At 47.2% G+C, this 12,347-nt stretch overlaps 1 protein-coding gene across 1 annotated transcript in view; it reads left to right on the forward strand.

The window, feature by feature from the left end:
* The window catches only part of LOC104545852 (cytochrome P450 2W1-like), a 9,181-nt gene extending 169 nt beyond the window's left edge, over positions 1-9,012 (forward strand). Inside the window, 9 exon segments of the mRNA XM_010191085.1 lie at positions 1-54; positions 2,448-2,610; positions 4,476-4,625; positions 4,719-4,876; positions 5,256-5,429; positions 6,399-6,540; positions 6,919-7,103; positions 7,665-7,806; positions 8,822-9,012. The exon segment at positions 1-54 is cut by the window's left edge and continues 30 nt beyond it. Coding sequence (XP_010189387.1) covers positions 1-54; positions 2,448-2,610; positions 4,476-4,625; positions 4,719-4,876; positions 5,256-5,429; positions 6,399-6,540; positions 6,919-7,103; positions 7,665-7,806; positions 8,822-9,012 — 1,359 coding nt within the window.
* The last annotated feature ends 3,335 nt before the right edge of the window (positions 9,013-12,347 follow it).

Consider the following 12,347-nt stretch of genomic DNA (forward strand, 5'->3'; position numbering starts at 1 on the left):
ATTGGTAACCTGCACTTGGTGGATCTTAGAAGGCAAGATAAATCACTAATGAAGGTAGGACAAAAAACCCCAAACCCAGACCCTCATGCATTTTAAAGCTGCTTGGGATATATCAGTGAGACCTTTTTGTCTTTTTTAATTCAAACTAAATTGTAAAGACATGAAACTTGCTTTATATAGTATTTTTCTGAGCTTCTTCTAGCCAATATCTGTGTTGATGCAATGTCATTTATGAGTGATCAACTATTAAAAAAAGACCTTTGGGTACTATGGGAATTCTTGTAATTGTGATGATGTACATGAAGTATATAATGCTTGTGGGATTTGAAATATTAATTTGACAACTCAGACACCTAGAAATCTTTTAAAGTATTAGGACATAACTAACATGATATAAAGTGAAATTGCTTCCCTCCCCTTCACCCTGGAGAACTGGCGAGGGGAATTCCAAGACGCAGTGACCCCAAAACTGCTTCGGAGAGGGCCAAATCCAGACGCCCCATTGTAAAAATCCACTTCCCTCCTGATGAACGGGACACACATTAAACTCTAGACAGTGCGCTGAAGAACCAGAATGGACAGCAAGCTCTTCTATTAACCTGTAATTAAGACAACTTACCCCGCTTACGGTGGTAAACCGTTCTTCGGTGCAAGACAAGACTGGCGCAGCTGAGGGGGTTCACGTGGGGCTGCTGAGCGCTCCCTCCTCGCCCCGGCAGATCCCCGGGGAACGACCTGCGCCAGGGCCAGGGAGAGAGTGAGCAAACAGACAGCGGCGGCTCCCGACCAGGCGTTGACACGGCTCGGCAAACACCGGCAGGGCTCCGGGAGCAGCCGAGTTGTGGGTTAGACCTGCTGGGGGTTAGCCCTGCCGAGGGTTAGCCGTGCTTTGGGTTAGCCCCGCCACGGGGTGAGGCTCCCGGCACCCGGTGCTGTTACAGGCAATGTCGGGGTTGGGGTCAGTTTACCCAGCGGGGCTGGGCAGCCTCTGCACAGCGGGTTGGGATTACCTCTGAGTGGTTTCATCACCTGCTAAACTGTACTTCGTATTGCCTGTGTTTGCCTTGACTTTGGGATTACTCCGGAGGAGATTATCCCTCCACCTCACCACACAGGGAGCGAAATGCGGTGACTGCATTGAGCAGCGGGCACCGGCGGGTTTTTGCTGGGGTCCCCGACAGGGGGGTCTAAAAAAAAGCTGCCAGAGGAGCTGGCACGGGCTGAGGCTGCATGCGTGCACCCTGTGTTTGCTTGGGCAGCCAATCTGGACTGCAGTTTCCCATCACCTTGCCCCAGCCCAGCCCAGCCCAGACTCTTCTGGGCTGTTCCCGAGTGCTGTTTTCAGGCTGCTGGGGAACGGGGTGCACCCACAGCGATGGGGTGGAAGCAGGCAGGAGAAGCCAGCCTCCCGCGGTCCACAAGGAGATACGTGGGCAGGGGCTGGGGAGCATGACAGAAACCCCCTTGTACCACACAGGGATGCAGCAGGCACACACACGATGGTCCTTGGTCCTTAGGGAGCCTGGATTGCCCTGTCAGCCCGCCCCGCGCTGCTGCAGACCCCTTTCCTCGGCAAAGAGGAGCGGGGATCTGCACAGCAGCTCTGGAGGCACACGTAGGACATGCCAGCAGGACCGTGTGCTCCTGGAGGGATTTTTCAGCCTCCCAGGGCACTGCATTGCCTTTGTAAACTGCCCAGCAAGGTACAGCTTTGGTGGGGAGCTGCAGATAATTCATCCTGGGGCATGCAGCAGTGAAAAAGCCTCTCTGGGTTGTGGCAAAGATACGTCCAGAGCCTTTTCAGTGCAAAACAAGCATTATTTTGTGTACAAGCATGGGGACAGCCAGCGTTCAGGCCACCTCCGGCTCCTGCCATGGGTTTCCCTGCTGTGCCCAGCTCAGCTGTAGGTACCAATGCCAAGTCCAAGCAGAGGGGCACAGATTTGCAATTTGTGGTCATCCAGGGCAAATTAAATGCCTGGCACGGGGCAAATGGCTCCTCTGGTCTCGTAATACGGATGCAGGAGTGCTTTGGTATGAGAGGAGCATCGTACCAAAGCTTTCCTGTGCTACAGCATCGTTATTTGCACTGAAATGTCTTCTCTGTTTTCGTCTTTCTCTGGTTTGCCAACTTGTGTTGCCATTTGAGATCCGGTCTTTAACTCTAGGTGGCTTTTCTTTTTGTTTTTCATTTACTTTCTCCTTAACAGCAAAACCAGATTAGTAATGCACTGATGGGGGTGGGGGTTCTTCTGTGGCCATAAGCCATCCATACAGATGCCAGCCAGGCATCCATACAAAATATTTGACCATGATGAACTCTGGCTCACCAATGCTGTTCTGCAGGGCACCAGGACTTGATAACTATGTCCTTTCAGAAAGCAATGGGTGCTTGCCCTGTGCATGCTCTCTCCCTTCCTGACTGTCACAGATCGCCTCTTTTTCAGCTTGCGGAAAAATACGGCCCCATCTTCACCCTCCACTTTGGGTTCCAGAAAGTTGTGGTCCTGACCGGGTACGAAGTTGTGCGGGAGGCGCTTGTGAACTACACAGAGGAGTTTGTAGACAGACCATCCATCCCAATATTTGACCAAATTCAGAATGGAAACGGTACTAGAGAAATGAGCGGGGAGGGGCGGGAGGGACGACGCCATCACTTAGTGCCAGCCTAACTGTGCTTCCCCGGAGCCCGGCTTTTAAACATCCCCCTTGGACCCTGCTGAAGCCAAGCCAACAGAAAACATTTGGCTTTCCTCACTTTCATGCAATGCCTCCTGGCTTTTCATCATTTTTGCTAATTCACTTGTGGCCGATCCATATCCTAAATATTCGAGGGTGAGGAGTGGGATTTTTAAAGGCACTGTGGTAACTCTGGGGTTAATTCCTGTAAGACATCAATGAGAGTGGCTTCTCCACCAGCACCACATTTACAAACCTTCCCCACTGTTTCAGGGGACTTTGCACTAACTGGTTTGGCTGTTCAGAGCTGTAGGGTTGTTCTCTTTCTCCCACTGCCAGGTGCCACAATTTTGGCCATTGTCAGTCCCCCATGCCTTGCCCCCCCCCCCCCCAAAGCAGGTGGACCACGAGAAGCAGGTTCAGGCAGAAGCAATAGCCTGAGGCTGGAAATTTGCCCCCACAACCAACCTCTTGTTTTTTTTTCAGGAAAACTGAGTATTTCAGAGGACTTTCTGCCTTGTTTTTCCATCCTCTGCTTCAGCTGAGGCTTCAGCTTTGAGTAGCCAAAAGGCAGCTTTATATGCTGGTCACAGGCTGAGGTTGGGATTACAATTAGAAATTAAATCACCTGGTCATAATATCAATAGATTAATTTATTGCTACATAAGGAAAAGAAATCGATGGAGAGAAAAGCATTTTTCAGAGTTAATTTACATGTAAAATGTACCTGTGGGACACTGTCAGTATTGCACTATAAGCCCTTCCACACTTACCTTCTCAGCCCAAGTCTGAGCCACATAGAGGTGACCCAAAGCTGTAAATTCACAGAGGCTGCTGAGTAACAACGGTCACAAATTTTTCAGTGAAACATTTTTTTCTTCAGCAAATGCCAATTTGTTGAATCCAAAGCTGTTGGCAGAAAATGAATTATCCAGATGAAAGTGCCTGAATTAAAGAAAAAAATAAAGTTTAGAAATTTGCTTTGATATTTTTAGAGAAATAAGTTTTGCTTTCCAAATTAAAACTACACAGCTCAAAAATAGTGTTTATTCTAGAAAACAAACACAATGAAGATGTGAAGTGCTAGAATCCAGTTCTTCAGCTGACACAATCTGAGACAGTCTTTGGATCATTGACATAATATCTCCTTTTGCTACTTCTAACACTCTGACAGGATGAAATACCCATCCCTGGTGGTGTTAGTGCTCATCAAGACATGAGCTCAGTGACCTCTACGAAATGGGCACAATTTTGCCACTGCTGAAAATGCAGTATTGTTGGGAATCTCCATAAATAGTTCAGCACTGGCCAGGGTTGCAGTGACTGAACTATCCCATGTCACATAAATAAAACGTCTTTATGACTGGAACAGGACAAGGGGAGAAGCTTCAAAGATACAAGGTTGTTGCTTGAAGCCCTGTACTTGCAGCAAAATAGGGTCAGAAAGGTTGCATGATTGACTTAGACCAACACCTCTCCCCAGCTCCACAGCCAACCAGTACTGGTCTGAAAGCCACACCTGCTTACCTTGCAGTCAGGAGAGGGCTGGGGAAGCCTGGGTTGGGTGGGAGTTTGTTTCTCCCAAACTACAGGCTCAGTGAGACTGGGAGAATGGAGTTGAGAGGATACAGGTATGGGGTACACAGAAATGGGAGACCCTTAGTCCCCACATCCATGGGAAACTGGGCAGCAGAAACACTTGTGGCGACACCTCTTCATCTAGTCCCCTGTTTTATTTTGTGTGGTGGGGTTTCTCCGTACGTGAGCCCAGCAGTGATGGCTCATGGCCTCCTCAGGTTTGTTCTTCTCCATTGGGGAGCTGTGGAGGACAACCCGGAGGTTCACTGTATCCAGCATGCGAAACCTCGGCATGGGGAAAAAAATTATAGAAGGCAGAATTTTCGAGGAGCTGCACTTCCTTGTGGAGATGATCAAATCCTTCAAAGGTGAGCTGGGGACCATCACAGTGCTGCGCAGCCTCACATGCGTCACTGCTGCTGCAACATCTCACTAACATCTCCATCCTCCTCCCATTGCAGGGGAACCTTTCAGCCTGACATCCTTCAACTGTGCTCCAATCAACGTCACCTTCGTCATGCTGTTTGGGGACAGGTTTGACTACAAGGACCCAACATTTCTCACTCTCTTAAGACTCATAGATGAAGTTATGATTCTTCTGGGATCTCCGTATTTGAACGTAAGTAACCTGTCACACAGATTAACATTTTTTTACACTGGCACTTTACATTTGTGAGCCACACAAACCACAGAATTTAGTTCAGCGGTTTTCAAATATTCAGAACCAGCCATTACACCTAAAATGTGACAGTTCTCCTGTCGAACCACCTTGGTCACTACCAGCGTGGAGTCAGATTCCCCTTTGCTACTCTCCATTTGAACCGTCCTGCACATCTGTGTGGAGCTAAAATGAGAACTGAACTATGAACTGAACTGGGATGCTAAGATATCACTGCTACAAGACAAAACTCAACTGCTATGTCACGCCCTATAAACGTGTTTCAGCACGTTGATACTTCTGCAGACTTAATGCTTCTCTTTTTTTAATTCCTCATTAGTATTTCAATTTCTACCCATTCCTTGGGTTTCTCTTCAAAACCCACAAGATTATGCTTAGGAAAATAGAAGATGTGCGTGTCATTTTGAGGCAATACATGAAGGCAAGCAGGGAGGATATCAATGAGAACAGCGTGAGGAGCTACGTTGATGCACTGATATTCAAGCAACAAGAGGTATTTGACTGCTTAGCTCTGTTGACTGTTTGCAATGACTCTTTTGGGTTTTCTAGCTAAAACAGATCCTGGGTCTTGATTTCAGTCATGTCATGTAAACCTATTGAAATCCATGCTGTTATTCCAGTGGTACTGAAATCAGATGCCAGTCTCTTACAGTTGGTGTAATTTACTGCAGGGATTTTTCTATCAAAATTAAGATATGAAAGCCACTGTTGTCTCAGTCCACTTGTGAAACAGCAGCACTAATAATGTGAGATCAGCTCCTTGTTCCTAGTAGAAAATGCATGAATTCACATGCAAGCTGAGTCTGCCTTTCCTTTTACAACAATAAATCAATTAATCAGTGATACTGTTGCTCCAAGATGAATAAAACACTTAAGTACTTGCATGATAAATCACCAGTACAAGTCCTAGGCCTGCCCTGCATCCTACTTTAGCAGAGACGCAGCAGTTTCACACACCAGTTGATTTCATTCAACAGTAAATATTTGGGCTCTGAGTTTTTTCTTCTTTCCAGCTGGATCTGGGCCAACCTTAGGCACTAAGTATTCTACCCAGCTATGTGGAGGAAGGGTCAGTACAGTCCTAACGCCAGCAAAAATGGCCTGAAAGGTCATTTTGAACATTGTAGGGGATTCAGACCTGCCCTTGGGCAGGAGTCGTCCCTCAGAGCTAGGATGGGCTGAATCTCCTTCTATCCAAACCTGTGAGACAGAGCCCATGAACAGCATCTGGTCCTGGTCTTCAGCCTGCTTCTGAGCGTAGATGGATGCCAAACCAAAACCCCACTCCAAACCTTCCATCTTTGGTGAATGCTGTGCATTCAAGATCAAGTCTACTTTATCACCCAGTTCACAAACACAAGGTCACAGACACCAGTGTTGTAGGCTATGCAGTATTTCCTAAGCTTGCTGAACACTAAGATTGATGGTTTTAAGAACTTTCTCACCACTTGTGTTTTTCAAGGAGAAAAACAAGAAAGACAGCCTCTTCCATGATGACAACTTAATAGCATCCATACTTGACTTGGTCATGGCAGGAACAGAAACCATAGCCACAACGCTCCAGTGGTCCATCCTGCTGATGATGAAATACCCAGAGATTCAAAGTGAGTTCCTTTCGCCTACGCTCTGTCCGTGGCACAGCTGATATGGGGGGGCAGAGGCCTGGCTTCAGACCCATAGAAGCTTTTTTGTTTTAAAACTGAATCCCATCTCTCTACTATTATGAACTCCGGATGTAATCAGATGCTGGTCAAAGTCACAAATAGTCCCTGTGCCTTGCTGGGAGAGAGGACGAGAGGAGATTGAAGTATGGTGCTGAGGAAACAACTCATCCATGTGCCTGAACTAGAAATAGAGCACAAAAACCAAGGCTGACATTTTAAGAATCCTCTCCCTCCAGACCCTGGAAAAATAGGATTTCCCTAGAATCGACTCAGGAAGTGGCTTCCTTGCTGAAATCCAACTGTATTTGTTCCTTCCAGAAAAGGTGAAGGAGGAGATCGGGAGAACCGTCAAAGCTGGAAGCTGGGCCACGTACGAGGATCGGACGAACATGCCGTATACAAATGCAGTGCTACACGAAGTGCAGAGGTTTATCACCCTCCTGCCCCATGTTCCCCGCTGCACTGCTGTTGACACCCACTTCAGGGGCTACTTCCTTCCCAAGGTAGGTAATGCTCCAGCCCAGGAACACACCATCCTCTTTATTTTTGCCTGTGCCACTAGAGACTGGTTTCTTCAGAGGGAGTTATAGGACAGAAGCTCAAAGCAGGTGTCCAAAACCATCCCCAGAAGAGTTTCTATGTTGAGTCTATGAGATTAGTGTTGTAGGATGTTTGTTTCATAGTTTAGTCATTCAACTACATTGAGTCCAGAGAGACTGGGACTCAATTCAGTTCTTCTTGTGCTCAGGACAACCTCACTCCATGAACAACCCTGGTTTATCTCCGTGATGCCATCTGCACAGTGAAGTATCTGCCAGGGAATTTACAGGATCTGACCCTCTCTTGAGGTTGGCACAGCACCACATGGGGTTTGGCTTCAATCCATGGCACCGGTGGGAAAATCCCACTGACTCCTCTCTCTGCTGGCTGATGGAATAAAACCCTCAGGGTCTCCACTTACCCCAAGGGCAGTAAATCTCCTGGGACACCAAAGTTTGTGTTATAAAATGAACTAAAAGAGTGCATTTTTGCTATCTCTTGTGCTTTCATGTACTTTTTTCCAGGGTATAATTGTAATCCCATCACTCACCTCAGTGCTGCTGGATAAGACGCAATGGGAGACACCACATCAGTTCAACCCCAACCACTTCCTTGATGCTGAAGGGAATTTTGTAAAGAGAGAGGCTTTCCTGCCCTTCTCCACAGGTAACTAAAGGGCTCATCTACACAGAGGCTGTGGCAGGACCATTTTATTACAATGTCCATTTTATTACACTAATGGCATCTTCATGGCTAAGTACTGCATTTAGCTTGGTCAATAAGCAACCAGGCAACTGAATGGAGCCAATTATTCTGCATCCAGGCAAATAGCTGCTCTCAGAGCACACCTCCCACCACAGAAGGGGTTGGTTCCCAAAGGTTCAATGGGACAGAGGATAAAGAGACCTACTGCATCAGAAAGATGAGAGCTGACAGGGGTTCCCAGCAAGACCTTTTCTTTTAGAGGAAGAAGCACAGCTCCTTGGTTTGGGGAGGTGATAGGGCACTTGGCATCTTGACACTACCTCCATCCATTGTTTTGGTCGAATCACAAGCTTTTTATTTTTTTTAATCTCAATTTCACCTGCAAAATATGATTAACATTCTCTCCCTGGAGGGTCATAAACCCAGCCCCCTTGAGACTTAAATTAAGCTAAGGGTAGGAACAGTTGTTAAGTATCAGAAACTCTTCCCTGAGCCATCCTAAAAGAAGAAATATCACTTATACATTGCCATAAATACTTCCAGGAGAGAAGAAACACAGTCTTTTCTAAAAGTGGGATGTTAGGACGAATTCCACAGGAAAAGTTATTTTCAAACCATTCCACTTTGGGAGGGGGTGGCATAGTTCTATCAGGCTGCTTTTCAGAGAGAAAGGGTTAAAGATACTGAGAAGGTTGGATGAGCTAATGAAAAGAGAGGGTGCATCATAAATACATAATAACCCTGTAATATGGCTGTGACTTGCTGCTGCTGCAGGCAGCTGTGTCACAAAAGAGACCAGGCAGGCACACTATGTCAGTGTGGCTGGGACAGTTACCTTTAGCAACACGGCCTTCTCTGCTCCAAAATACTCTGGTGTGTTTCAAGTTCCATTACAACATATCAGATGCTAATGTGTCCATGGCAAATATTCTACTTTGAGCTTTCCATCAAGTAAACACGCTACTTTCATCTGCAGGGCGAAGGAACTGCATTGGAGAAAGCCTGGCCAAGATGGAGCTGTTTGTCTTCTTTGTAGGCTTGCTGCAGACATTTACTTTTCAACCCCAGCCAGGAGTTTCAGAGTCTGACTTGGACCTTACTGTCCCCCAGACGACTTTCACATTAAGGCCCCAGCCTCAGGCAACCTGTGCCATCCTGCAGGAATGACCACAGCCTTGCTGAAGAGCAGCCCAACAAGTGAGGAAGCTGCTTAGACCCAACTGAGCTATGCTAGGACTCGCCACCCCCATCCTGCCACATCACTCTTTCACATCCCCTTCCCACTCTCTCCATCCACTCCCGCTCCACTGCTACATCTGCCCCACAGGTTGCTGACCCCCTCTTTGCTAGTGCACTGTGAGGAGGTGCATATGCTCAATTAGACACCATGATGGTGGTTGACAAACACACACTTCTCAAGACAGACTGTGCATGGAGCCGATGGAGGGACCAAGGAGGTGGTCTGGTGAAGGCGATGCAGCGCATGAGCAGTAGGTGTGATACCCACGCTCTCATAGCAAAGCAGAGAAGTTCATAATGCCACAGAAATCTGCCCAAAATCCTGAGGAAAGATGCACTGCTGTTTGCTGGAAGACACAGGAATACACTGTGGGTCACACGCTTGAACCATCTGTAGGTTCCTCCCAAACTTCTCCAGGTTCTCTAATTACCCATAGCTTCTAGCAAAACCCTACCAGCCCAGGCAGCCAAGTCAAACACTGAGAGTGAAAAATCAGATCCATTCATGTGATTTGAGGACAAAGTTATTTCTGCCGTGGAACAGCATCCTGAAATATCCCCAAAGTCTGCAAACCTGTTCAGATAAGCAAGTTCTGTTACCACCAAGTTCAACACAGTGTAAGGTCATGTGAGATTTGTACCAGCAAACAATCATAAGAGGCTAATGACACAGAAAATAAACTGGACCCATTTCTACTTTTTATGGATCTCCATCTTTCCTGACCTTGTTAAATAGGAGCAAGCACTGTCTCTCTTTTCCGACATCCTGGGTAACATTAAGACCCAACATCAGCACACATTGTGGTATCTGGGATGGTCTGGCCATTGGAACCAGCCATGCAATTTCCTTGCAAATGGTGTCTGTTTTCACAGTGCTCATATTGCACACAAAGAGAACGGGGATCAGGGATTAGACAAGACCTGGTTTTGGTCGTTTTCTTTTCCTCTGTAGCTTTGGCTCTTCTCCCTGTCTATAGCACTCTTGTCTGCCATCATATTCCACAGTCTTATTCCAGCTGATATACAGCTCAGGCAATTTTTCGTCTATTTATCTGCCTGTGAATTGCCACTTCTCCATACACATTTTCTTATCATGTACTTTACCATATTTGTTTCTCTCTTCATGGGAAGCCAATAAAGTTTTAATCCAAGGTCCTCATGATATTTCATATGCCTGCCACCCAACTTTGCATTACACAGAAATGCAAATGCCATGAAAGGTGGATCCTTAGCCCAGAATGACAATAAACATTGTAATTTTTACTTATATCTCATGGGTGAGAGTTTCTATATAGCCTTATTTTACTAAAAAACAGCTTAAAAGTAGACTCTCCATATCTGCAGACTGGTTTCTCCAGAGCAAAGACCTTTCCCTCTGTGATCAGCTATGGGCTATTCGTCAGTCCTGGGTAGAGCCATAGCTTCTATGCTAGCTTCAGCTGCAGAGGCTGAATGAAAAATTCCCACCACAGCTTCACTGATGCTGGTGTTGTCCCTCTGCTTAATGCCTTGAACCCTGAGCCTCTCACCTCTCTCTCTCCCAAAGCATCACCTGCTGGCAATGTCATTTGTGAGGAGTGGAGGCAGCAGGATGAGGTAGGGGGAGGCAGGTACAGGAATAGAGGAGCAAGCCACTTATCAACACAAGGAAGTCTTGGCCTTGCTGAAATAAAAGACTTTTGCCTTTGGCTTCAGAGAGGCCAGAACTGTTCCTGCTCTAGCAGGACCATTTTTTACTTCAAAAGTAATAAGAACTCACAAAACAGATGAAGCAACACTCTAATGCTCGAGGGAAAAAACTGAGCTGGGTTCACATCTGCATGAATTCACAGGTGGAACCTCAGACCTGACCTCGTGTCGTGGGCTCTCAGGGTCTTGGCTTTGAAGGAGAGAGATGGATCCCTTCCTACTTGGCACAGCAGCCTTCTCTGTTTTGACATCACCTTCTGGACTGGCACTCTCCAGTCATGTACAGAAATCCCACAGCCTGCACAATACCCGTGCCTCAACAGCAGCCTTGAGCTACCAGGTGCAAACCATGGGAAATGGGTTTCTTTGATTCCTTTGAAAAGTGCGTCCTACTTGTGCATGTGTTAGCAGATGGATGGAAGTGATCCCTCCCCAGCACACTGAATTAGACAGCTGAATATAACTCTGAAAAAGAAAGCGCCTGCCTCCTATTTATTTGTTCAGCCAAACCATGGCAGAACATCGATTATGACTCAGCTACAGATCTATCTAGCAGAAAACTTTGGCTCTCAGGGACGGAAATACCATTTCCACATTCCTCGGTGGCCCTGAGGGTCTTCCCTCAAGCTGCAAAACTTGTTTGTGCCTTGCAACACGCTGACCTGAATCGAAGGCAAACATCCCGGGGCAGGCCAGGTGCCTTGGTTTCTGAAATGAGATCTGAACAAACCCAGCTCACACGTGTCTGTGGCTCACACCACACGCAGCTGGCCAGCGTGGCCCGTAGCCCAACTTGCCACCCCCAGTGCTGCGTGATGCTGGGACCAGGGGCTCCTGCTCCCAGAGGGGCATTGACCAGCTGCAAGGATTGCAGCAACCATGCAGATCTGTGAAACGAGGGCTGCTTTGTACCTGCACCCCTCCGCGCACTGGCCAGAGCAATAAGCACGGTGCAGAATATGTATTCCTATTTTCTTTTTGCCACGAGATGGCACCCCGACCCCTCCGAGCCACAGACAGCCCAGCCCTGCAGCCCTCGCTGGGGTGAAGCACCCTTCATCTCCAGTCATTTCAGAGGGGAGAAGAGATGGGAATGACGGGTAAAGATAGGGTCCTGACAAATCTCAGAGAAAGCTGGGAGAAATAAGAAAAGGGGAGATGAACAGGTTTTCTGTCACTTTGTCTGGGTCTGCCCAAGCATCCGTGCTGCTTAAGGAATGAATGTGTTTAGAAGCATCTTTGCAATCTTTGTTTGCATGCTTGTTTGTCCAAACATGGTGCTCTGAAAAGAAGTTGTGCTTATGTAGCTGAGCTACCTCGGTACAAATGTAAGGGGATGTCTTCACCTGTCTGGGGAGAGTTGTTAAGTCCCACATCTGTGCAGGTGTAGCAAAGCCTGTACCCAGAAAGGGCCAAAGACTCCCAAGGAACCGTGCTGAGGTCCCTCAGAGCAAGGGGAACCTAAAACATCCAGGGTTTGGTGTCTGGGATTCAAAATCAGAAGTCTGGAAACTACTGGAAGAGCATCTATCAGACATAGAAAGTGCTGGTATTTGGAATAGTTTATCCTGTGT

Source organism: Mesitornis unicolor, unplaced genomic scaffold (genome assembly GCF_000695765.1).
Source record: "Mesitornis unicolor isolate BGI_N332 unplaced genomic scaffold, ASM69576v1 scaffold35988, whole genome shotgun sequence".
In the NCBI taxonomy this organism is placed as follows: Eukaryota; Metazoa; Chordata; class Aves; order Mesitornithiformes; family Mesitornithidae; genus Mesitornis; species Mesitornis unicolor.